Below are 25748 nucleotides of genomic sequence, written 5' to 3'. Positions count from 1 at the left end.
TGTTCATCGTTGGAAGAAGTTTTCTTTTAATTATTAAAAAGGAAGGCGGTGAGGTGAGTAGTAGTACCATCTGGGATGAGTTCCAATGGGATGAGTTCCAATGGGGTGAGCACCTTCCTTTCAGGGGTAACACAAATTCTTCTTCGTTTTCGTTTCTGGGTCCGCAAGATCAACGACCACCTGCAGGGGGGGAAGATCAAAGGGGGGAATGCCCAATTGTTTACTACACAGGTACGTACTAAGCCATATGCTCACGTAAGTGTACACGCAAGACAGGTCAGCTAAAAGCTAACTCCGCGGGGTCATAAAACAAAAATGGCATAATGCCCAAATGGCATCGGATAAAAAAAGAAAGAAAAGAAAAATCTGTTGCTTACCTCCTTTCCATCAATTATATGCTTTGAGTTCTTGTTAGATAGAATTTTCTTCACGCAGTCATTGTCTAGGAAGGTAACAAAGGCGATGCCTCGAGGTCTGTTTGTGCACACGTCGTTGGGCATGTAAATGTCAATAATCTCTCCGAAGGCTTCGAAGTAATTCCTGAGCGTTTCGATCGTGGTTACGCTATCTGGAAGGTGCAAAAAAAAAAAAAAAAAAAAAAAAAAAACATTTGGCGGATGAGTACCAGTTTGTGAAAAGTGCATTGTGGGGCATGCAACAACCCGTGCGGGGTTCTCCTCGACTTACTCAACTTCGTGACGAACAGCTTGTATCCTCGTTTGTTCCACTCGTCTCCGCCGGGTAATTTTCGCACAACTGCAAAGGGGGGGGGTTCGATTCAAATGGGTGTTACACGCGTGTTCACATGTATATGTATATGTATGTGTATATGCATATGCAACTCGTGCGGGGGCGGTGGTGCCGCTCCCTCTTCCGTGGGCCACGAGACAGATGCAGCAAACCAATTTGAGCCGCTTTTCCTGAGCACTCTCTGCGTTCTTTAGCCTCGACTTACATGGCTGCCCGGGGGAACGGTAACTCCCGCTTGGGACGACATTGGGGGGGTACTTCAACTTGCTCTCCTCGATGGCGCTATTTTTTCGTTGCGCTTTGTTTTTGGCAATTGGGGGGGGGCCTGCAAAAAGAAGGAAAATAAAATAAAAAACAAAATGGAAAACAATAAAAAACAAAATGGAAAACAAAATAAAAAAAAAAAAAAAAAAAAGTAAAAAAGTGTAAAAAGCGTAAAAAAAGAACGCGTAGGCCGCAACCGATGTGCTTCCACCGCGATAACTGCGACGCTCCAACTTAGGCAGGGCTTACTCTGATTCATGTACTGCCCGTTACAGACGTAGTAGGGGTATTCCATTTTCTTCGCGTTGTACATGTTATCATTATGGAACATCATATTATTCCAGTTGTAATAGTTGGCCATATTCCAGTAGTACTCACTGCCCATGTAATCCAGGCAGTTCTGGTAGGGGACTTGCTGGTTGTTGAAATAGGCCGGGTCCATATTGTATCCCGTGGGGGGGAAGAAGGAGACGGGCATATTATTTTTGTAGATGTGTTTATTGTTCATTCGGTTGCCTAGTATGTTGTACGTTGGACATAGATTGTAGAAATTTTGCATCACTAAATTGTTATCGATATTTTTGGACACGTCCCTTATGTTCGTCGTTTTATTATACACATGGTGGTACTTGTTGAAATTGACTAGATTGTTGTGCGTCTTGCTGGGGGACTTTTTGTCGTTCTTCGAGTACTTGGCTAGGTAGTGGTCCGACGGGAGGTCTGCGGGGTGGGGAGGCAGGTGGAGCGGCATGTGGAGCGGCGGAAATGGCAAGTAATTGGCAAGATGCAAATAGCGGGGCTCAACTAGGCACGCCGCATTACACTCGCCGCTTCTCGCTTGTTCTCTTACGGAAAAGGTGCTTGGTTTTGTTGTCCCTCATAGAAGCGACGTCCACGACGATTTCCTTGCCGCAGATGATGTGCAGCTTGTCCTTCAGGACCTACGGAAAAGGGGGAAACGGCGGGTGATTTGGGAGAACGCATTTACATGTGACGGAGCATGCACCGGTGCATGGTAGCCATGCGTGGTGGTGGTGTGTATGGGTATACTCCACTGGTGAAAGCCTCCCTACAAACAGTATACTACGGACTTGCTGTAAAACTCACCTTGTCCATGGAGCTCTGCTTCTCGAACGACACAAATCCAAACCCTTTGTTTTTGTTATTCGACAGATTCTTTGATACGTAAATGTCTACTATTTTTCCATATTTGGAGAAATATTTTTCTAGGTCCTTTTTGCCAGCCTCGAAGGGAAGTCTGGTTACGAAAATGCGCGGGTATCCCTTTAGGGCCTGTACGGGGGAGGATGGGTGAAAATGGGGATGAAAAATGGGAATAAAAAGTGGGGATAAAAAGTGGGGATAAAAAATGGGAACAAAAAATGAGAATAAAAAATGGGAACAAAAAGTGAGAATAAAAAATGGCAATAAAAAATGGCAATAAAAAATGGCAATAAAAAATGGCAATAAAAAATGGCAATAAAAAATGGGGATGAAAAATGGGGTCGCCCCTTTTTGCCATTCCCTTTCCCTTCCCTATGCACGTTCTCATCAATTCAGTGTAATATGTTTAAGTCGCTTCTGCACAGTAGATGCAGAGGTGCAATTCCTCCCATATATGTCACGGTAGATAAGTGAATAAAAATTACCTCATCTGCAAAAATGGCGTGGTCCTCCTTGGAACCATTTTTCTTTTTCTCCTTTGCATCATCTTTGCCTTTCTTGTCAAACAGCGCTGTGGTGCTGTTATCACTGAATTTTTCTTTTGAATCTAGGTCTGCCTCATCAGACGAGTCGGAAGCAATAGAAGGAGCATTATCTGTATCTGTTTTTTTTCTTCTTCTCCTCATTTTGCTTTAAAGAGTGCATTTTTCTCTTAATTCTGCTGTCAATTTCACTTTTGCCTTTGTTTATATTATTCGCATCATCACTGTGGTTACCATGCTCATTAAAGTCTTGCAAGCCTATTTCGTTTTTACCATTTGGCTCAAAGCCTCCTGTCTGTATCCAATTTTCAGCAAGGAAGCTTTCTTCTTCCCTTTGTAGAATAACACTATGTCGATCTTCGTCAATTTCCTTGGAACTGCTATTCGTGGTATCATCATCCAATTCGTGTTCCTCCGTGGCGGTTTTGATTATCTGTGCACCGTTCCCTTGAGAGGGGGTACGAGAAGCATCACGTGAGGAGTTATTTTCTTTCTTGTCTGCCATGGTTGCAGCTCCATTGGACAATTGACTACCATCTTCCGCGACATCTTTCGTTGCACTGTGCACAAGTTTGAGTTCTTCAATAGAACTCTCAGGACTTACATCGCCAGCATTTGGTGACCTCGTTGCTTGGTTCAGTGCGTCCCGTTCTTCCGATGTGGAAACGGCTTTGCTCATTCCGGTTGTTCCCCCCTCGATGTGCTTTCTCTTGGCAGCATCGTCTACTCGGTCTTTCTTCTCATCTTTCTTCTCTGCTTCTTTTTCTTCCTCTTCCTTTGGGTGTCCCACCTCTGCGGGTTCCCCTTGCGACCCAGTTTCCCTTAAATCGTGTGGAGCTCCCCCAACCAAAACAGCTTCATCAGTACAACCTTTGTCCATTCCTTGGTTGTTTGTAAAAAGGAGGAAATTTCCTTTTCCTTCCTCACACGGGGATCCTTCTTTTTTAATTTCGTTTGACGTACTCATTGCTTGGCGGTATGATTTAAAAAAAAATGACAATACTTGCAGGGGGGTAAAAAAAAAAAAAAGGAATGGTGGAGGGGGACGCGCGGCAAGAAGAACGCGGCAAGAAGAAATGTCAAAAAAAAAAGAAAGAAAAAAGAAAGAAAAGAAAAGAAAAAAGAAGAAAAAAAAAACTTTAATTATATTTTAATCATTAAAACGAATTTGTTAAAAATTAATTGCGGGCGCGAAGAAGAAAAATCAATCATTTCGTATTTATGCGTGACAGCAGGTGGGGGCATAAAAATAATAATAAATTAAGCTTTTCTTGCTTGAAAAATTGGGCCGCCAAGTATGCCATATATACGCTGTGTTATTTGCTGCTACTGTATACTGCTATTCATAGGGGGGTAAACTGTTTGCTGCCGGGGGAATTACGCATAAGCGAAACGCGGAGGCGGGGTTCACAAAAGTGCGTAACATAAATATTTCGCTGGGAGAAACTTGCACGGGTATGTATACTCGTATGCTGATGCGGATGCGAAGTGGGGAAAAAGAGTATGCCGTTTTTACGTTTTTTTCCTTTTTCTGTTGATGCGAAAGCGGGGATAATATTTTTCTTTCACTTATGCGGATGCAAATGCGATGCGAGTGGAGGGTACGTGTGATCGATCATGTCATGTGCATAGGTAATTGCGTATGGAATTGCATTTCGATCATTTTGTTTAAAAGAAAAGGCGTTTTTCTCTGCGTATGCGAATTTGTTTGAACTCAGGGAAGCAAATGCAAAGTTGAAAATTTGGCAAAGCGAATTGAATTGAATTGAACTGAATTGAATTGAATTGAATCGATTTGAATCGATGTGAATCGATGTGAATAGATTTGAATTTAATTGAAGCAAAAAAAATAAAAAAAAATGATGCAAAAAAAAAAACAAGCACGCAGTTACATGTACACTCACTTCCGTACACTGCGAAGGAAAAGTAACGCAGCAGGACCGTATGCATGTGCGTACTGTTATATGTAACTCTTCTCACGTTTGTCACGCTTATGTATACCTTTCTTCCTCACCTTTGCCTCGCTCATGTAACTATACCTTTCCTTTCATCACCTTTGCACGCTGCATATTTATATTATGTACCACCTCGTCGCATGTGCGCACAACGCACGTAAGCAAATGCTTATTCACGCCTCCTGGCAATAACAAAGCTATTTTTCGTCCCCCCCTCGCTTTGGTGGGAAGCGTACCAAATGTCGTACTCTCCCCCGTTCCATATCAACACGCAAAAGTGCATGTGCACTGTGGCGAGCCCCTTTTTATTTTTATCGCCTGCTTTTAAAAACTGTTGCTGCGCAGTGTGCTACGCTGTGCTATAGGTACGCGTGCACTTAGGTACGGTACGTATGACGTGGTGTACATGTAGTGTAGTTAAATTGGCATAAATGTTCACGCGGAAGGATTGCCTCTGTTCAGTCGAGGAGTTTGCACAAATTTTTCCTTCACGGTGGTCTCTCATCTGCCTCCGCGCAGGGGTACGTGCGAAGGCGATGCGCTCAGTGCGCGGCAAGGGCGTGGTTGGTAAGCATATAGTGTACTTTGCACAACGCACTAGCTAAGTGTACTCGCTCCGTTTTACTCTTTTTAACTTATCTCTCACCTTGCAAACACGCTTTTTGACATGCCACATGCTACATGCTTATATGCTACGTGCAGTTCGTGTCCGCCCTGTTATGTACTCCTGTTTGTAGAAATAACGTCATTTTTATTTTAAAAAAAAAAAAAGGAAACCCATATGGCGGAAGACACAACAGGCTTGTCGAATGAAATGAAATGAAATGAAATGAAATGTTTAAATTTTTTTTTTTTTTTTTTTTTTCCTCCCCTAAAATGTTCAACCAATTAGGGGTAAAAGGTACCCTTTCAATTTTTCAAAATTGTGGAAGAACTTCGCCTAGGCAATCTTGCACAATTTTGCGATTTAAAAGAGGCATGAGTCAATCAGTTGGTTAATCCATCGGCCATGCGTTTGCCGTGTGGCGAGGACGTCGCGTAACCTCTAAAGCAACACGTTTTTCGATCATGTTGATCCCGTTAAGCTATAGATACAGATTCAAAAAGGTTATTCCGTTGGGGGGCGTATTAATAAGTGATGTGTATAAGCAGCCAAACGGAATGCAAAGTACAGAACTGTGACAGGTTCTCCATATCCGCCCGTTGCATAACTTTTGCTTATCTGTGTATGTGTGGATGGTTAGAGGTACCTACGGTTGGAGTACTTGCCTGCGTTTTTACCTCCCCTAGTGCAGTTTTTCTCAGATTGGAACACGCTCCTTTTTATCGGCGGCGACTAATTTGTGGCTTCCTACGAGTAAATGTGAGCATAACTACTATCTGTTCATTTTGACTTGCAATGGATACCTCTGCGAACGCAAATGAAGTTAACGCGGATCGCACTAGACTGCCCAGTTGGGAGGGAATTACGGCTAACGTGAAACGTAAGCTCGATTTAACCGTTCCGAAGTCATTTCGTAACCGCTACGTAATGCTCTCCCGAACGGCGCACTTGGAACAATATAACCCTATGTGCGATAGTTGCACACGTGTAGCAATTCCAGAAACAATAATTTTAAAAGGCAGTTTCGAAGGGTTAAAAGGGGGTCACACTTACACACGCAGTGTGATTTTTAAAAAGAAAAATGAATCACAAAGATAGGTTAAGTAAGGCAGTGGTTTGCGCGAATACGCATAAAAAAGGTGTAGCTAAGTAAGCGCACACATATAACTTGGTGTGTGTGAGCGTGTGCATGATGAGAAGTACACACATATGATGGTGTGTTAGAATCCCCTTCTTCCTCCTCGCATTTGGCCTCCTCTTCCACCCCTGTTGTCTGTGCCCCTGCCAGGCCCGCGTCCCCTACCTCTTCCTCCGCGGCCTCTGCCTATATTTCTCGCTTTTTCTGCAAACGTAAAGGAAACAAAAAAAAATGGAGAATGCACATGGGGAGTAGCCAAAGTGTAGCTAGCTATTTTGTATGTAATTTTTTTTTTTTTTTTTTTTTTTTTTCCTCTGATTGCCGTCTTACGTTCGTTCGTTTCCTCTATGGCTTGATCGATGGCCTGGTCCTGAACTCGAATGTATTTAACGCTATTCCCCCTGACGTAACATTCAGAGATTTTCCAAAATTTGTCCCCATCCTTTGACGTGCATATTATATTTTTCATGTGTAAATTCATAAAGCGATCACAAAACACGAGGAAGCCGCTGTACGTTTCTCCATTTTTCAGCTCTACCATCTGAAGAAGGCACAAAACATTGAAAGGTAAATGTATGCGGTGTTTGTGGTTACTTTTTCCCCTTCACATTTGCAGCATTAAGAGGGTGTATTCCACTATGGCATGGTGATAACAGGTCAAAATGGGGAGAGGGGGGAGGATGCGTAAAAAAAGAAATGTGGACCCCCACGAGGTGTCCATCTTTACGTAGTGAACGTTTTAGCCGAGATGACTTACCACCGGCTGGTTTTGCGAGCACTTCAGCAACGTTAAGGGGAACTGCGAAAAAAAAAAATAAAATAAAAAAAATACAGACACTTTAAATTTATATTAAAAAAATGTAAACATGCACGGTACGCTTCGTACACCGCGCGAGCAGCTCACATGATGTATGTGCTTACCACCATAGTTGACTCCTTTTAACTTTGCGTGAGAAAAGACGATCTGAATGGGAAAAAAAAAAAAAAAAAGGGGTAAGCAAAAAAGAAGTTACATAAAACCTTTTTGTGCGAGAGAAGCATATGCTGGGGCGACGGGTTGTCCGCCTCCTGCAGGGAGAAACAGAACGAAGAAAAAGTATACAAATCGTGGTGGTCGAAGGAGGTTCGTTACGAACACACAGGTGATTCCATTTAAGCACATGCATATGCACTCGGGTGTGGGTAATTGTCCACTGGGATTCCTTCCTCAGTGTAACACATCCCCTCAGGCGACATTTTTCCGTAACTCACTTTGGGCTATTTCTGCGAAATGATGGAGTGCTCTAAGCGACGTACACGATTGGGGTAAATCCCGCACTTCATTTATTTTTTTTCTTTTTTTTCTGTGGCCCCGCTAAGCAACTCATCACTTGCAAGTGGTCCGTGCGGGAAAAAAAAATTCTATTCAGCTGGATGCTCCACAAAGATGGGAATGTAGTACCTTAGTGCGCATACATGCATAGGGGCATATGCTATATGGACAAACAAGGACCAATTTTAAAGAGGTGCTTATCGATGCTGATAGCTAATTAACGAGGGGGGGGGTGCCTAATTCATATACATAAATTGAGCAACCATAGACGTGCAGCTGTGGATCCATACACTGGGGCTCTCTTCTTTATGTTCCCTCACTCATTATTAAATAAAAGCGGCAAACATAAAAACGTAGATATACTCACAGCAACACGTTACGTGTAAAATGTGTGGGCATATCTCTCCATGGAGGGTGGCGGACGGATATTCAGTTGAGACTTCCCCACCAAAAAAAAAAAAAAAAAAGGTAAAAATTGTGAAGGCTCTTTTTTGGAGGTATCCCCTCACGCGGTTATATGCAGCCAAATACGTGCGCCTGGCGAAATGAACCCACCTGCGCAGCTTTTGGTGACTCTACGGTTCTGCGCCACAGCTGTGTACGCTTTAGTCCTCAAACAAACAAACAGAAAAAAAAAAAAAAGGCGAAGAAGGAGAAGCCTAAATGAAGTAAATCCCAAGCAATGCGATTAAACGCAACAGGCACCGAACACTTTTTGTTAGCTACTGCTGGTGAAAAGTTGCTCAAAAAAAGGGGCATAGCTAGCTCTCGTTTCGAAGTGAACCCTTTTTTAAGCATACATTTTGCGCTTTCAAAAAAAGGTTGTCATGCACGTTCAAAAAGTAGGTTGCCATGCGCGTTCAAAAATGGGTTGCCATGCGCGTTCAAAAAATAGGTTGCCATGCGCGTTCAAAAATAGGTTGCCATGCGCGTTCAAAAAATAGGTTGTCAGAAAAAAAAAAAAAAAAAAGGGTAATTACGTGGGCAGGCAATTCTGTAGCTGTATTGCGAGCATATCTACGCACATGTACATATGTTCATACGCACGCATGAAAGTAAGAATGTGTGAAGACGATTATATATGGTCACCAGTGAGTTCCCTTTCCCTTTTGTGTTTCCAACAATGTTGAGTTAAACTAAACCCTTCAGAGTTGTCACATTTCTGTGTTTTTAAAAATTTTCTTTTTCAAGTGGCATGATGGGAGTACCCCCCATTTGACAGAAAAAAAAAAAAAGGAGAAGAAGAAGGAGAAGATGTCCCCGAGGGAAGGGAGAACCCTTGGGGGTGGGAGAATCTTACTTAATGCTAATTTTGTATTGTAATAAATGAACGTTTTGGAGATAAAAAAAAAAAAGGTAGACTAAAGAACGTATTCTTTTTTTGGGGGGTGGGCAAATTGGATGAGAGACGTTTTACGGCCAACATGGGGAAGGAAAAAGAGTTAAAACAAAAATTAAGGCAATGCAAAATCTGATGCAATACACTCCAATGAAGTCTCAGTGTGGAGGACGGAGCCCAGACCCCCGTTACATGATCGAATTAAGAACCTTTCTAAGCTTTTTATTCGTTTCATTTTTCGTGGCGCACATATTCGATTTGGTTTTGCTTAAAAGCTCGACGCAGTGGGTGTTCAGTTCGGACCACTCCCTGTCCTCCAGGTCTTCCAACTCCTTTTTCTCCCGCTCGTATGTTTGCTTGAAGTTTTCCGTTTCCATGTTGAAGTCCTGCGGGGAAAGCAAGCACACATGATGTAGGTATAGGCATAAGCTTCCACGTGCACATATATACTTCTCCACATACATGGAGATGCAGCCCACCTTCATCCGCTTCTTGTAGTTGTTTACCACCGTGGCTAGCTCCGACTTGAGCTTGAGGTAGTATCGCCTCTTCTCATTTATGCCCTTCTCATATTTTATGAGATTTTCTCGATAATTGTTTAGCTTCTCCTCCGCTTCCTTTTTAATACTATTTTTTTCATCGTCCACATGAGTGAGCAGATTGGATTTGGTGTCCTCCACCAAGTAGTCGATTTCGTTTTCGAACTTGCGTTTGCTCTCCTTGGTTATTTTTTTTATTTGCTGTATCATTTGGAGGACGTCCTCGTCGTTTTCGTACGAGTCGGCCATTGTTTAGCGCAGCAGGGGGGAAGCAGAAGGGGAGGGGAAAACAAACACGTCTTTCTTTTTATGGTCCGCTCTTTTGAGCATCGCTGTGCATTCGTGTGGACAGATCGGAATGACAAAAAGGGAGTTTCTCTAGTTGGGCACATGCCGCAGGGTAAAAATGTTCAAAGTGGTATGGCAAGGTAAGGGGGAGAAAAGTGACACCTGGCGGTAGGACCATCTTTCCATCCCTCACCCTTTTACAAAAAACTGTGTACACACATTTATGCGTATACACTGCGGGATGTACTTACACGCCAAAAGAGGTGAAAAAAAAAATAAAATAAAATAAAAAAATATATTTTTTTTTGGAAAATTGGGACAGGTATATCTTGCTTTAATTAACAAACCCAACAGGGGGATGTCGCACAAAAAAAAAAAAAAAAAAAAAGGGAAACCCTTTTCCCCTCTTAAACTGCTTCAGTTCATTACACAATTTTGTGTTAATTCGATTTGTTCTGTTTGGAAGTTGGTCTACATTATGCTCCATCCATGAAGGACATGAGAGCATCCTCAGCTTTTGTATTTGCCTGCGCGTGTGCAAAGGGGTGGGAGGAAGGACAAGGTTGGTATGTCGCGATTTACAGAACGGTCAACTGGCACAGGGGGGAAGCTCAACCCTAGGGGGCGAGCGAACTGCTTTACCTTTTCATATAGCCGGGACAGCTCCGCTAGTATGTGTCCAAAGGTGGGTCTTTTGTACATGTTCCTGTGCACACAGGATTTTATCAGCCCCTAAAAAAGGGAAGTAAAAAAGGAGAAAAAAATAAAAATAAAATAAAATAAATAAAAAATATGATAAAATAAAAAACATGATAAAATAAAAAACATGGCTGCTTTGTTCTCCTCGTCCATTATTTCAAGTGCCCCAATGGAACTCCTTTTTCTTTGTGTGTGTCCTCTTTGTTTTACTTGAATAGGCTCTGGGATGTTGTTGTAGGTCAGTTCTTCTTTCGCATATCCGACGGAGGCCTACAGGGGGAAGAAGAACGTGGAGGAGTGGCAGGCAAAATAACGGACAGGAAAAGGCGTGGGCCTGTTGATTCACTCCTTTGATGAGCCATCCGATCAACTGATGCATACCACCAGGTGGGACTTGAACGGGTAGTTAAAAGGGACACTGTGGGTTAACTAAAGGGGGGGGAAATATTTTTTTAAAATAGTTTAATCAATCAATCAATCAATTAATCAATCAATCAATCGTGTTAATAAATTGACATATATGCTAATTTTTTATTTTATTTTGTTTTTTTTGAGGGGTTACCATTTCCCAGAGCACAATTCCCAGCGCGTAGACATCCGCGTAAAAGGACTTTCCTCTCTGGCCTCTCAAAATCTACGAAGGGTGCATATTTTTCAGTGTGCATATTTTTGAGGGTCCATACGTGGGCACATGCAGGGGGGAGCGCCATTTCCACTGGTGACATGGCCATAGTCTCCCGGATGAGACATTCACTTGTTATAGGAGCTGTCCCTTTTTTTTCATTTTTTTTCTTTTTTTTTCTTTTTTTTTTCTTTTTTTTCATTTTTTTTCATTTTTTTCCATTTTCTTCATCTCGCTGACCTCCGGGGGGGTCCAGAACGAAACGGAGGGGTAGGCACTGCTGGGTGAAGCAACTATTCGTTCGATACTATACAGGTGCATCTTATCCTCATCATCATAAACACGCAGAACATCGTTGAAGTCGTTCCTAGAAAACTCCATCCTCTGTACTTTCCTGTCTGCTAACACAGCATCGAATGAGGTTGAGCCGTTGGGGTGCACAACATACGAGTGATCGATATTCGTGTCGAGGCATTTTTCAATTTCGCAGATTCCAAAGTCGGTGATTTTTGCGTTTAGTGCTTCGTCCAGGAGGATGTTCGTTGGCTTGAGGTTCAGGGGGTGACTCTGCACGCGGGGGGAGGCAGAAGGGCATCCGGTTAGCACATTAGACGGATAGCGGCTTAACCGATTTGCCGCTTAACCAGTTAGCGGCTTGACGATTTTCCGCTTAACCGCTGATAGCCGTGGCGACTTACCAAGTGCTTTTCCAAGTAGGAACACGCGAGGGTGACGTCGCTGCGCGCGGGTGGTGAAGTTAGACGTGGGGAAAAATGAAACGAAATGCAGCGGGATGTACTAATGCAGTTTGCCATATGAGGCTACAATTAAACGAACACCAAATGGACCGTTCTAAAAAATCAATTACGTTGTAATTTTCAATATCCGTTGGACACTTAATCGTCTGTCCGCTTTGAGGGGGCTCTCGGGTAGGTTAAAATGAAGCTTCGTTTGAGGGTAAGTAAATAATATTTTTTTTTTTTTTTTTTTTTTGTTTTTTTACATACAAAGAGAGTTCTTTCTCAAACGGGGGAAATGCGTACGGCTCGTGCAGTCTAACTTGATTTTGTAAAAATAATTTGGTGTGTAATTTTTTTTTTCTTTCCGCTTTTTTTGTTTACTTCTTCGATATGTGCCTTTGTTTTACTCTCGTTTATGTTCCATTCCTTGGAGGAGCTCTTCACTAATACGTTAGAATTGTTTTCAGGTATTGGGGGATTTTCCCCTGAGGTAGGACCGCTATGCTCCTCTGCTTCCTCTGCGTAAACACCACAGAACAGGTCATTTTCCGATTTGAATGAGTTATTTTTGTTTCTCATGCGGGTGGTGATTCTTCCACCGTGTGATTCGAACGTAGGGTTTTCACTCGGGGAGGTGTTCCCTGGGGAGCTATCGCAGGTGGAACTATCGTCCGTGGAGCTATGCGCCGATATGCCCCCTCCCCTGCTGATGCTGTGAGCCGATATGCCCCCTCCCCTGCTGATGCTGTGAGCCGATATGCCATCTCCCCTGCTGATGCTGCTCGCACTTCCAAGCGGCGTTCTCACTCCACCCCCGTGCTGCCTCACCGACACGTCCTTCACATAACCACCAGCACAATGAAGATAGGAAAATAAGCAGGTGTTTTTTAAAAATTCGTATACGATAAAAACGAACGGGTATCGAATAGACACTCCCATCATTAAAGCAATATTTCCATGTCTCAATATGTGTAATTTGTAAAAAATTTTGTGAATTTGAGAAAAATCTTTTACTCTCCCTACTAGCACTTTAATAGCTACGTCCTTCCCTAAGTACTTTCCCCTAAAGGTTCTACTTCCCATAATTTTACCGTTTTTTAAATCTCCCTTCATTCTTTTAAGTTTGTTCTGCTTGCTATTCGTTGCGAGCAGATTCTGGTTCCAGTTCGGGTTCGGGTTCTGCTGCTGTCCCTGCCCCTGCCACTCGTGCTCGCTTCTACGGGTTCTAATATCATAATGGTTCCGAATCAGATGCAGGAACGTTAAGTCTTCGTGTGGTATTATAAAGCTGTAGAGGTAGGAGAAGGCCAAGTTGCTGTTCAGGTAGATGTTGCTGGGGTATTTTATTATTTGGCTGCGGCCGTAAAAGGGGGCGTCGTCGGTTCTGTTCGAGCAGTACGAGGAGGAGGACACGGAGGAGGTGGAGGCATGGGAGGAAGTGTTCAAGGAAGCGGATGCAGAAGATGAGGAGGAGGAGGTTGAGGCAACGGATAATTCTAACTCTGCTGACGACTCGAGCATCGAGTTAGTCCCCCCTTTGGGTTCCCCTTCGCATGTTGGCAAGGTAGACGCGTCGGACTCGCCGGATTCTTCAGACGAATGGTTGGGGCGACTCGATTGGGAAGACGTACTAGTAATAGAAAAGGATGATAAGGAGCAGGAACCATACGAGTCATCCTTTGGGTCACCGGATACGGCACGTTTTTCCCCTGCCCTGGAATAGTCCTTCGAGTTACCCCCATTGAATGTATGGCCAAAATCATTTATTAGAGAAAAATTTTTATGGAAGCTGCGAATGAATTGTTCCTTTTGTTTTTTTTTATCTTTTTGGTTTTTTTTATCCTTTCGCTTTTGCTTATTGGTATCCTTCTGCGGGTCGCTTGGTGTTGGGGGTCCCACCGGTTCGTTGGGGGCGCTGGTCTCACCCACATGCTGCCGCTTCTGCTTCCGCCTCTGCTGCTGCTGATGATGGTGATGCTCCTCCTCTGCGTCCTCTTCTCCTAGTTCCTCCCTCTTCCCGTAGTCCTCCTCCTTCAAAGTGCGGGTCGAATTGAAAGACGTGGTAGACGTGCACGAGTTAGGGTCCTCCTCATGACATACTGCATCTCCACTGTGCAACATTTTTTTGGTGAACACGGCTGCCTCCTCTTCTTCAGGGGGGGCACTACTGGTGGGGGGTTCCCCAAGGGTGAGCTTATGTTTGCCCTGATGGATCTGTTGGCACGAGTCTGGCGAAGGGTGAAACATGTGCAACGTCTCCCCGTGGCGTCTACTTTGGCTGCGGTTGTCGCTTCCCCTTCGAGTTTCCCCGCGGGAGCCATATCGTGTGTGTATTTTTTTTTTTTTTTCTCCTCAGAAAATGTTCACACTCCTGTATGTTGACGCACCGGGCAAATCTCTTGTTGTAAGCCATCACTCGCAAGTTTTTTATTAATTGAAGCAGTTTGATTGCATGTCCGTATGGTAGTATCCCCAGCTGGTTTCTAATGACTTCTATATTCATCGTGTCAAGCATACTCCCCGTGACGTTATTTCTGTAAAAAGCAGTGATCCATTTGATGGGGGCATTGCATAGAGAGAGCCATTGAGCGACTTCCTTCCTTGACCATGATTCATATTTGTCTATCTTAAGACTACTGCTATTCTGTTTCGTTAATCGTTTAATCATATGTTTTGTTTTTCTTTGCTCCTTTTTTGTTGATGTATGGGTGATAATCGTTAGGTCCTTTCGAGTGGTGCCACACTGATATGTATCTCTGTAGCATTTTTTTTTCCCCCCCAACTTTACAAAATGGGGGGGGCGGATAAAATGACTACATGAATCGGAAGACGTGTAGAATATGTCCTCCCAGGTTCCGTTTTTCTTTAACTCTTCATCAATTATTTTTTTGGGCCGTTCATTCACTGGGATGTTGGCTTCGTCGTGAGATTCTTTTTCCATGGCGACTTGCAGTTGGTCCACCCGCGAGCTTTCTATGGCATCTTCGCGGTGACCACTTTGCAGGCGGCCACTTCCATGATGACCGCCTTCCCGACTTGCAGTTCTGCCCTGTTGGACCCTCCCACGTGGCAAAAAACAAACAGAACCCGGTTTGCTCACCGGTAAGATAGAGACACATCCTTTATCACCACTCTCCACAGTAGAGACATGTGCACGATCGAGTCCATTCTTTATTTCTGCACTGTGTGTTTCCCCCCCTTTTGGAGTTCTTCTTTTTGGTTGTGCATCCAAACTATGCTCAGGTTTGGGGCCAACCCGATATACTTTGCATGACTCGATAACTTCATTCGAATAAAAAAAGGAAAAGACCTTCTTCGCATGGAAGGGTTTGACTTTTAACTCTCTGTGAGCTTTATCATTGACCCATTTGCAAATATATTTAGTTAATTTTTTATCTATGTATATTCCTATTCCATTTTTCTTTCCGTTTGAGAAGAAACCATAAAATGCTTCCCCTGAGTTGTGTAGAATGAGTCCCTTTCCGTTTGGTTCCCTTTGGTTATTTAGTTCTCCGATGTATCGGTAGGTGCTGAACTCTCGGCCTTTTATCGGCTTACTGTCTGCGGAGTTCCCCATGCTTCGTGTGTGTGGGGAGGGGTAGCAGCTCGGGCGGGGAGATGGGCACCAGTGCGGCGCGGTTGAACGCGGTGTGGCCTGCACTTGTGCGACTTCGTTCCGCAGAGAATGCCACTAATTCGGCTAACTCGGCTAACTCGGCTAATTTGGCTGATTTCGCTGCGACCCGGCCCATGGCCTGGGTTGGTGTGTGCATCCGGGGAGCAAAAAAAAAGCCGCGCACAACACGTACAAGGATTACACTTTACTGCCCCCGCGAGCTAAGCCTGCACAAGGACGAACAGTGTTCGAGTCATTTGGGCGCAGCCCTTACACACAGGGGGGAAACGGGCAGGGCGTCGCAAAAGGAGCATAAAAAAGGGGCACAAAAAGGGGCACAAAAAAGGGCGCACAAAAAAGGGCACACAAAGGGGCACAAAAAAACGATGTGGTATCATATCGTGCGAAACGTTCTTCACAAAAAGGGAGGTACCCACAGGGGGAAACCCAATACACATGTAACGTTAGCGAGTATGCGAATGTGTCATTTTTTTTACAAACACGAAGGAGTTAGCGGCACGGTACGTACGAGAGTACACGCGTGTTGTGCAGTGGACTTCGTCACTGCTGAGATTCGAAGAGGGTGGGTGTTCTCTCACTCCGCATGTAATAATGCAGTGTTACAAATATGAGGGCTTAAGGCACAGCTTGCACTGGGTGGTGAGCCATACAATAGAAGTACACTTAAAAGCTGCAATTTGAAGGGGCAAAGTAGAAGGCACGAAAAATAATAGGTCGTTCAAATTACGGCGCTTTAGTTTCTCTTTGAGGATTCTCCCTCCACTAGGGAAAAGGCACATAGAAAAGGCACCTAGAAAAGGCACATAGAAAAGGCACCTAGAAAAGGCACGTAGAAAAGGCACCTAGAAAAGGCACGTAGAAAAGGCACGTAGAAAGGGCACATAGAAAGGGCACATAAAAAGCGCCTTTGCGGGGAGCCTTTCACCTGGCGCGTAGAAATTAATGGCGACACTGATTAATCTTACGTGCATGCGATTGAGCGACTACCCCATGGGCATTTTACAAGCACCGTTATTTTTGCAGAACATCTTTTGGAAGCCCTGCTTGGTGTTGTTCACGCGGAGATCACGCTGACTTTATGCTGACATTACGCTGACTTTATGCTGACTTTACGCTGACTTTATGCTGACTTTACGCTGACTTTACGCTGACTTTATGCTGAGCTCCCTTTGCGATTCTTTTTTCTCTCCCCTTGTTGGAGGGCGCGGCTCACGTAGGCCTTGTCCCAAGGGGAGTTATTCCTCCAAGGGGTTCAACATTGGTAGTCCCGGAGTGCCATCTTCAAGTGAAGGGCCAAGGACGCTGGGCACACCTGCTCGTAAAAGTTGTGTAAGTATATTCTTTTTTGGAAGAATACCCTGCGGAGGGGATCATTTTTGTTGGTCCCTTTCGCCATTAGGAGCGTAAGGTGAACCAACCGCTTGCCGTTTTTGTTGCCACCTTTTGGGTAGTTCCGAGAGGAAGATTGGCCACAGGCAGTGGCCTCAAACACACACACGTAGAGGCATACATACACATACGCCACGTGCTAACGCGGGGAAGTGACCCGCCGAAGAGACGCACCGCTGTACTCAAAGGCAACCGCGCATTCGTGAATACGTGTGCACGCACCCCCTGAGAGGGAGCAGAAAGATGGGGAGGCAGGAAGTGGGGAAGCAGGACGAGGTGGGGAAGCAGGACGAGGTGGGGAAGCAGGACGAGGTGGGGAAGAAGGACGAGGTGGGGAAGTCGGAAGAGGTGGGGAAGCAACCCAATGTGGCGCCGCCCACCAAACGGGAGACAACTCTCACTCGGGGAAAGTCACGCCGACCACGTGGAAGAATCCTGAACAAATTTGAAGAACTCATCAAGCTGGAGAACATACACGAAATGAAGGAACTAGAGATGTGCTATGAGCATCTTAACAAGGAGGAGCTAATCGAGAAAGGTATCCTACTAAACGATTTGACCATCAAAACAGCCACAAAACACAGCGATAACCAAAATGCATATATTATTAAGCTAGTTAAAAGGAAGAAACAAATTAAATCAAACGATTTAAGTGATGAAGAAAATTTAGAAAATTTCAATCACAATATGTTCAGTAAGGGAAGTATTGTACATTTCTCGAGGAAAAGAAAAAGGTATTGCCTGAACAAGGAACAGACCGTTGTTCATAAAAATGCAGTAATGAGGGATGTTGTGAATATATATGTATGCACTGTTCATAAAGTGAAGAAGAACCAGATGAACCTTATTGTTAGACATACGGATGAGTTATGCAAGGAGCTAAACGTTAATAGCACTGACTTGCTGAGTGATAGAAGCTACTTTGATGTGTGTCTGGTGAATAGCGAAATTTCTATGCAGCGTCAATTACAGGCTATTAATTTGATGAAGGCCAACTTGGAGACTCCTTCCGATGTACTGAAGGTTCTCTTTTTTGGAAAGGCTCCCTCTCAGGATGTTTTTCTGAGGCAGGTTCTGGGCATCTTCCGGAGGCGAGCGCAGGGGGGGGAGAAGCTAGAAAATGGGGAGTTGCCACCATCTGGGGAGTTGCCACCATCTGGGGAGTTGCCACCATCTGGGGAGTTGCCACCATCTGGGGAGTTGCCACCATCTGGGGAGTTGCCACCATCTGGGGAGCCACTCAAAATGGAAAAAGCCTCCGACATGGGTGCCCATTCAAATGGGGAACCCCCCGTTGGATACCCCACCGCGGAGGACCTATCCAACGAATCGAACTACATCCACAAATGTGACAAGGCAGAGTGGGGAAACAAAAACCTAAACGATCATCAGAAGAAGGCGGTGTACTTCTGCCTGTATTCGAATGACATTTTTTGCGTCCACGGCCCCCCCGGGACAGGAAAGACAACGGTGTTATGCGAACTGATCTACCAGCTGGTCAAAAGGAACAAGAAAATTCTCGTGACTGGACCAAGTAATGTCTCAGTGGATAATATATTAGCTAAATGTGTAAGCATGAATGTAAAGAATGTAGTTCGAATTGGAGTAAAGTCAAAAATAGAAAAAGGTTTGTGGAGTTATAGCTATGACGAAAAAATAAAAAGTTGCGATTCGTATAAATTGTGTGAAGACATTGATAAAGACATAGAAAAAATGAAAACAGAAATTTACAAATTGAAGAATAAAAAAAACACGAAAAGAGTCCATTCGATAGAAAAGGAGTAGCGAATTTGAAATACGAAATTAGGATGTTGAACAAGAGTAGAAAGAAAAAAAATATTTTTTTTACAGAATTGATGAATAAAAACAACGTCATTTTTTCCACCTGCTCAAGTAGCTCAAATTATGAATTAAATAAATATGTGAAAAATACAAATTTTTTGTTCGATGCTGTTTGTATTGATGAGTGTTGTCAGTGTACGGAGCCCTTGTGCTACTTGCCTCTGTCGCTGTCGAAGAAAAATGTTTTCCTTTTCGGGGACCACAAACAGCTAGCTCCATTGGTGAAACACAACAAGAATGGCAACAAATTAAACGTCACACTTTTCGAGAGACTTATTAAAAAATATAAAAGGAAAATTTCTTTCCTCCTTAAAATCCAGTACCGAATGAATGACCTCATTTTGAAATGGTCCAACAAGGTGTTCTATGAGGATCGCCTCGTTTCGCACGACTCCTGCAAGGCCATCACGGTGGAGGAGCTGTTTCTGCCCGCTGCAGGGGAGAGGCATACTGGCCAAGCGGCGAAGCAAACGGGTGAGCGGAAAAAGGGCGGCAAGGATAAACAAAAAAAAATGGGGAAGGAGAAGGGGAAGAAGAAAGAGAAGGGGAAGGAGAAAAAGAAAGAGAGAGAGAAAGAGGAGGAGGAAGAGGAAGAACGTGAAACCCCCCAGGTGGGCACAAATCTGAGGGACATGATTCAGAGCTACAGCTATTGTCCAATCACTTGGGTTGAGACTGATGGGTTCGATGAATTTCTCGATGACACCAAGGAGCTGGACATGATACAGTTGGAGATGAAGGAGAAGAAGGGGGATAAGCTCGGCGGAAAGAAGCCCAGCAAAACGGAGGCACAAGCGGTATCGGCGGCATCAGCGGCACCGGCGGTATCAGCGGCACCGGCGGTATCAGCTCCCCTGTCAGGGGGTGACCTTCGCGATAGCGAGGGGAGAGGACAAAAACGGCCCGATAACGAAGGTCCCCGAGAAGAGGGGTTAAACGGCCTTGGTATCTATGAGGACCATTTGGAAGAAGGGGACCAAAGTGAGGACATCTGCGCAGGGGATGAGGATGCCGTTGTGGAAAGTGAGTCATGCTCGGAACGGAGTTCCCATGAGGAGGAGGTGGTCGCTGGGGCAACCGCTGGGGTAACCGCTGGGACAACCGCTGCACCAACCGCTGCGCCAACCGCCGGGGAAAGCGCCGCAGCAGAGCAGAAGGAGAAGGCACTGCAGGACGCCGTCCAAATCGACATTGACGACATCGTGAACCTGAACAACAAATCGAGAAGCAACAGAGGAGAGGCCTACGTCGTGTACAAGCTAATCGAGAGGATGCTGCATGCAGATCACATTAGTGCCAAACACATTTGCGTAATTACTCCATACTCGAAGCAAATGAATTTGCTGAAAAATATTCTTTATGATAATTTATACGATGAAAAAAATTTCACCTCAGATTACAAAGACATCGAAATAGCCACTGTTGATTCCTTCCAGGGGAGGGAAAAAGAGATCGTCATTTTATCTCTTGTGTGTTCCAATTATTTTAAGAATATTGGATTTTTGAAGGACTATCGACGGTTAAATGTTGCCATTACGAGGGCCAAGCGGCACGTCGTCATCGTGGGGAATTCCAGCACCATATCGAACGATAAGCTGTTGAACGAACTGTACGAGACAGTCCTGAACCACGGCAAGGTGTACATGGTGAACGAGTTGCTGGACGTGGAGCAGATGCCTGGGGGGGAGTAGCCTCATGGGGGGGGGAGCAGCCTCATGGGGGGGAGCCATGTGGTTGGGCGGAGGCACATACCCACGAGTGGTTAACCCTTTGGGAGCTTCTCCAGCGCGTGGCAGAGCCATTTTATGTGCACAATTTAAAAGTGTGCAGTTTGGACCCACCTAACGGAAGCAGCACTTTTTTACGGATCATAGAGAAACACACCTCCACTTAAAAGAGCAACTCCTCCTCATCGTCTTCATCTGTATTACTTTCGAAGTTGTTAAAGATGAGCTTCCCCCGTTTGACTTGCCCCATCAGGTAGCAATCCCTGCTCTTAAACCGCTCCACTAGAAATTTTTTCTTGTCAAATTGGACGTCATCCCAGGATGGGATTTTATCACGAGGGAGGGCATCACCGGCAGGCACTCTCGACTGGTGATATCTTCGAAGCGATTTTTTTTTTCTTCACAGGAGGGGGTCTCTCCAGGGAACTCTTCCGCGTGGTCATCATCAGCACGCGGGTTATGTTTTGTTTCAGTTTTTCCTTTTGTCGCGGCTCTCCGTTGGGCGAATTTGTTATGCGGCGGGGTTGCCTCATCTGTGTGGTCTTCATCTGTGTGGTCTTCACCTGTGAGGTCTCCATCTGTGAGGTCTTCATCTGTGAGGTCTCCATCTGTGAGGTTTCCATCTGTGAGGTCTCCATCTGTGAGGTCTCCATCTGTGAGGTCTCCATCTGTGAGGTCTCCATCTGTGAGGTCTCCATCTGTGAGGTCTCCATCTGTGAGGTCTCCATCTGCTCCTTCCGCAGCTGCTCCCTCCTCATCTGTGTCGCTCCCGTGTGACTCCTCGCCCAAATCGTCCAGCGAAAAAACGGAGAAGGGCGCCTGAACGTAGACATTTTTCTCGTCATTCTCGCATGTGGAGGGCTCCCTCGAGTGACCGTTCTCGAATTGTGCCTCTCCCTGGTGGGAGGAGTGCCGGCTTTGCGATCCTATCTCCCTCACGTTTGGAAAATCACCATCCATGTTGATATCATCCTCTTCCTCTGCCCCAATGTCGATGTATCTGTTGTCCTCCCCAAGGGCATTATTTTCCTTTCTTTTAATTTTCATTTTGAAAGATTTTTTTCTTGAAAAAAGGGGAAGCAAACTTGCGTTCTGTTGATCGCAACTTCTAATCGACTGTGCCAAAGGGAGATTTGAAAATGATAAGAAGTTTGTCACGAGAAAGTTTTTATTTGTTCGGAGAAACGTGTTGTCTTTGTCTTGACCATGAGTTGGAATATACTCCCAAGTTGTGTCTCCTTGATGTGACCACTTCGTTTGTGCTTCTCCACCAATGTGTTCCTCCTCCAGGGGGATGTGCCGCCGGTGCAGCATTTGCCCTCGTTCCGCGTTACTATGGTGATTAAGGCCATTATGATGATCATCGCCGCTCCTGTTCATTTTTCCGAGCCGGTGCAGGTACGTTATCGCGTCGGAAGGAAAATGAAAATTAATTATGTGGTCCACATTTTTGGTGTCTATGCCTCTGCTCAACAAATCGGTGGTCACTAAAATGGCAACGTGCGAGTGGTGGAAGTTGTGCAGATTTTGCATCCGTGAATTTATTGATATGTTTTTGTGAAAGCAGAAGACGGGCCAGTTGTGTTTTTTTAAAAAAAAATATATCCGGATGCAATCCTTTACGCTGTTAACAAATACGATCGTTTTGTAAACTGCTTTGTTGTCAATTAGGTGGAACTTCCCCCCTTTTGTTGGGCTTGCAAAGTTTTTTTTTTCCCCTCCTTCGGGGTTGGTAGTTGTATCCTTTTTCGCCTGACCATGTTCAGAAAATTCTGCGTGTTTGTGCCATTCTGTGCTAGCTGACCACTCGTGGTACTTTTTCAAAACGTGGATTAGCAGATCCAGTCTATGCTCGAAGGAGCTATTCTCCAGTTTGTTGATCTTGCTGGACAGGGCGGCGTCCTTCAGGCTGCCCCCATGGTGCGTGTCGGAGTTGCTATGCTGAGCAGGGGGACCGCTACGCTGATCGGCGAAACCGCTATACTGAGTGGCGTTCCCCTCATCCTTGGCAGCGATGCCCGAGCTATCCTCCCCCTCGTGTGTGTCCCCCGTCCCGCCGCTAAATAGGTAGTGGCTTAAAATTTTGTCCCTGTTCAATTCTATCCACTGGGTGCGCACGTTTCTGGGGATGTGGTAGTTCTCCCTGCACACGATTTCGACCAGGTTGCTGAACCGTTCAGCCAGCATACTCCCCGCGGTGGTATGTCCCACGGAAGGCAGCGTCGAGCTGACGTATATCATCTGGAGTAGCGGAAGCTCTCGCGCTTTTTCCTTCGCCCGGGGGGTAAGGTCAGCGGCTTTTTTCCCGTGGGAGGCGTTTTTGGGGTGATAATCCCCGGCAGGGTTCCCCCCTTTGGCCCCCTCAACAGGCGACATGTCCAGGTCTCCAAATTGGCCACGTTCGAAGTCGCTGACAACGGAGTGAAGTCCACTTTGGAAGGTGCTTAAAACTTGGGGTTGGCCAAAGGGAGCCGCGTCCTCCCCACCGCTCGTTAAGGGAGCCGCGTCCTCCCCACCGCTCGCTAAGGGAGCTGCTTTCACCCCACTGCTCGTTAATGGAGGCGCTTCCTCCCCACCGCTCGCTAAGGGAGCCGCTTCCTTCCCACCGCTCGCTAAGGGAGCCGCTTCCTTCCCACCGCTCGCTAAGGCAGCCTCAATGGAGGTGGCCACATCTTCCAATCCTGCAGTGCTAATATCAATATGCGGGTTGTAAATCTCAGGTCTCCTCTTCACAAGGTGAAAAATATTCATCATGGTATTTCTGTAGGCATTATTCTGAAACAGCATATCTACTTCATCGAAAATAATCATAGATGGGAGGATCTGTTTGGTTCGTTCGTTTTGATATGCATGTAGAAAGATATCCGGAGTGGTAATTACAATATCTGCACAGGTCCACATAATTTCATCTTTGCACAAGACAGGGTTGGGAACTCTGTTGACTCTTACCACGTGCAGATTTTCTAGGTGAGAGTTTTTCTCTAACTGCATCTGCACCTTTTCATTGAGTGATTCTATGTGTGTTCTTTCATCTACAGTGGAATAAGTTCTGTCCTGGTAAGGCACGTCATTCAACGTTTGTATGTTGATCCGGTTTAGCACATCCAGTTTTTTTATCACTTGGACAATTTGACTTATATTGTCTTTATTCACAGTTAGGATAATAATTGGCTTATTAATTTGTAAAGGGTTCCTAGTTAGGTATCGGTAGATGCATTCATCATTGTCTGGAGGAGAAGCTACACAGTTGGGTTCTTTCTCTTTCACCTTAAAGTTGTACATTAAAATGTTTTCCAATTTGGCTAGCTCTTCTCTATTAGCATGGTCACTATTTATGTTATTAAGATTAATTTTGTTAATTTTGATTACTTCTATCAGTTTGTTCATCAGGCTGACGTTTCTCTGTTTGGCTTCCACCTCTCCTCTGTGTGTATAACCAGTTTGGTCCTCATTTGGTGAGAAAACGTCTCCTCCTTTTCGACCCCCCATTGATGTATTTTTTTTTTTCTTTTTGTGCATGCGATGCATCCTACCTAGGTGAGGATACCCCCGTATAGATTCTTCGTCCAATTCATCAAAATGATTTGGGAGCAAGTGAAATTTCTGATTCATTTTTTTACCCACCTGAGTGGTATTATCTTCCAACAGTACATTCCTCCTGTAGTGACTATACTTGAGAAAGTACTTCCTCATTTCGTTGTACAAGTCGAAATTGTTACTAAATTTGAAGTTTTCCTGAACAGAGTTTCCGCACTTTTTTTTTTTCCCTCCATGATAGCTTTCAAGGATCAGTTCTTCCAAGTAGTCATGCACAAAATATATGTTGTTCAGGAGGGGTAATAAGTAGGCTATTGTTTTACCTGACCCGTCTGGGTAGTTTATAAGTACATCTTTTCCCTGCTGTATGGTTAGGAAGCTGTTGATCTGCATTTTATTCAATTCGTTTATGTTAAGTGTTTCCAATCCTAGAAGTAACATTCGATGGATATTTAATTCGTTCACTTGTTCGTAGTTCCTTTCATATGTCTCTACCTTGTTTGGGTCGCTTCCTACTCCCTGGTGGTTGTACTTTTGATAAAGTTTTTTTTGTACCCCTTGGTACCTTTTGCGGAGTTGCTCATTTGGGGGGGTACCCTTTTGTGTGTACTTCTCCTTATTGGGTTTATCTTCATGACGGGGGTTCCTTCCCCACATGGCTGTCTCCCATTTGTTTTTTTCTTCCCCTGGGATGGAAGCAGTCATGCTGCCTTGGCTCAGATTTACCCATTCGTCCGTTTCCTCTGTAGTACCCCTGTGCGAAGTCTTCACCCATTCGTTCGCTTCCTCTGTAGTACCCCTCTGCGAAGTCTTCACCCATTCGTCCGTTTCCTCTACAGTACCTCTGTGCGAAGTCTTCACCCATTTCGTCCTCCTTTTAGTCCTCAACAATTTGGCCTGCTGTAAGTAATGCAACGTGGGTGATGCTTTTGCTTTTCCCCATTGGGGGTACCTCCACCGAAATAGCCACTTAGTATTCATTTTGTCCCTGTGGCAGCTGCGCTGCGATTCGCCTGGAGGAAGAGTTGTGCTGCTGACGCTACTGCTACTGCTACTGATGCTACTACTGCTGACGCTACTGCTTCTGCTGTGTGGAGGGCTACGGGGCCTTTTTCTGCACCTTCCCCTGCGCTGCAGTTAGCCCTCACATTTGGTACGAAGGGATGTGCTTAAGTGAACTGAGCTAAACAAAGGTGCAGTCATATTTTTCGTTACCAATCATGCTGAGCATGACGTCATTTGGAAGTTCCTACGAATCGGACGTGTGTGGAGTCATCCCCACAGCTGTGATATTACTTGGGTGGATTGTTCTTTTCCCTAGTGGCCATTCCTACCTTGCATGTTCACCCTTTCACCGCGGTGTTAGCTACGCAGAAATAGGTGAAGTACTTTCATGGTGTGACACTCCCTTGTGCGTAGCCTCAAAAAATGACTTCATTTTATCGTCCTTCTTCTACATACGTTTAAGCGCTCCCCTTTCGCCAAAAAAAAAAAAAGGGGGAAGCATGAACGTTAATTTTGTTTTCCTTTTTGGTGAGTCAAGTACCGTTCCTATGAGTCCTCCCCCGAACTGAAGCTTGGTGTGGAGCCTTTCCTTCGGCTATGGAACGGTCCCGAAAAAGGGTGGCAAATATATATTTATCAGCCACTCTGTGATGCA

At 44.9% G+C, this 25748-nt stretch overlaps 6 protein-coding genes across 6 annotated transcripts; 1 reads left to right on the top strand and 5 right to left on the bottom strand.

The window, feature by feature from the left end:
* Positions 1-120: 120 nt before the first annotated feature.
* PCYB_091410 (nucleic acid binding factor) lies at positions 121-3600 on the bottom strand (the record flags this gene model as incomplete). The annotated part of the gene is made up of 9 exons (XM_004222254.1): positions 121-180; positions 378-568; positions 688-756; positions 956-1075; positions 1264-1734; positions 1865-1955; positions 2122-2307; positions 2664-2791; positions 2913-3600. 9 exons carry the CDS (start codon positions 3598-3600, stop codon positions 121-123), a joined length of 2004 nt encoding a protein of 667 aa, XP_004222302.1.
* Positions 3601-6499: 2899 nt separating this feature from the next.
* PCYB_091400 (U6 snRNA associated Sm-like protein Lsm4) lies at positions 6500-7740 on the bottom strand (the record flags this gene model as incomplete). The annotated part of the gene is made up of 5 exons (XM_004222253.1): positions 6500-6621; positions 6748-6958; positions 7175-7216; positions 7322-7381; positions 7714-7740. The coding sequence occupies 5 exons, from the start codon at positions 7738-7740 to the stop codon at positions 6500-6502; spliced, it is 462 nt and encodes a 153-aa protein (XP_004222301.1).
* A 1516-nt stretch (positions 7741-9256) lies between these two features.
* PCYB_091390 (hypothetical protein) lies at positions 9257-9856 on the bottom strand (the record flags this gene model as incomplete). Its single annotated transcript, XM_004222252.1, has 2 exons — positions 9257-9454; positions 9575-9856. 2 exons carry the CDS (start codon positions 9854-9856, stop codon positions 9257-9259), a joined length of 480 nt encoding a protein of 159 aa, XP_004222300.1.
* A 515-nt stretch (positions 9857-10371) lies between these two features.
* PCYB_091380 (SAM domain-containing protein) lies at positions 10372-15534 on the bottom strand (the record flags this gene model as incomplete). The annotated part of the gene is made up of 7 exons (XM_004222251.1): positions 14227-15534; positions 12338-14077; positions 11511-11783; positions 11157-11228; positions 10805-10864; positions 10538-10627; positions 10372-10422 (listed from the first exon to the last, which is right to left on the bottom strand). A coding segment is annotated over exon 1 (1307 nt), but the record flags the coding sequence as incomplete, so codon positions are not given.
* Positions 15535-17225: 1691 nt separating this feature from the next.
* Positions 17226-20515, top strand: PCYB_091370 (hypothetical protein; the record flags this gene model as incomplete). Its single annotated transcript, XM_004222250.1, has 2 exons — positions 17226-18763; positions 18880-20515. The coding sequence occupies 2 exons, from the start codon at positions 17226-17228 to the stop codon at positions 20513-20515; spliced, it is 3174 nt and encodes a 1057-aa protein (XP_004222298.1).
* A 318-nt stretch (positions 20516-20833) lies between these two features.
* Positions 20834-25069, bottom strand: PCYB_091360 (helicase; the record flags this gene model as incomplete). Its single annotated transcript, XM_004222249.1, has 2 exons — positions 20834-23970; positions 24085-25069. The coding sequence occupies 2 exons, from the start codon at positions 25067-25069 to the stop codon at positions 20834-20836; spliced, it is 4122 nt and encodes a 1373-aa protein (XP_004222297.1).
* Positions 25070-25748: the final 679 nt, after the last annotated feature.

The sequence above is a fragment of the Plasmodium cynomolgi genome, chromosome 9, assembly GCF_000321355.1.
Source record: "Plasmodium cynomolgi strain B DNA, chromosome 9, whole genome shotgun sequence".
NCBI classification, from domain to species: domain Eukaryota; phylum Apicomplexa; class Aconoidasida; order Haemosporida; family Plasmodiidae; genus Plasmodium; species Plasmodium cynomolgi.
The sequence above is the reverse complement of the archived record's forward strand: the minus strand, read 5'-3'. Positions and strand labels throughout refer to the sequence as shown.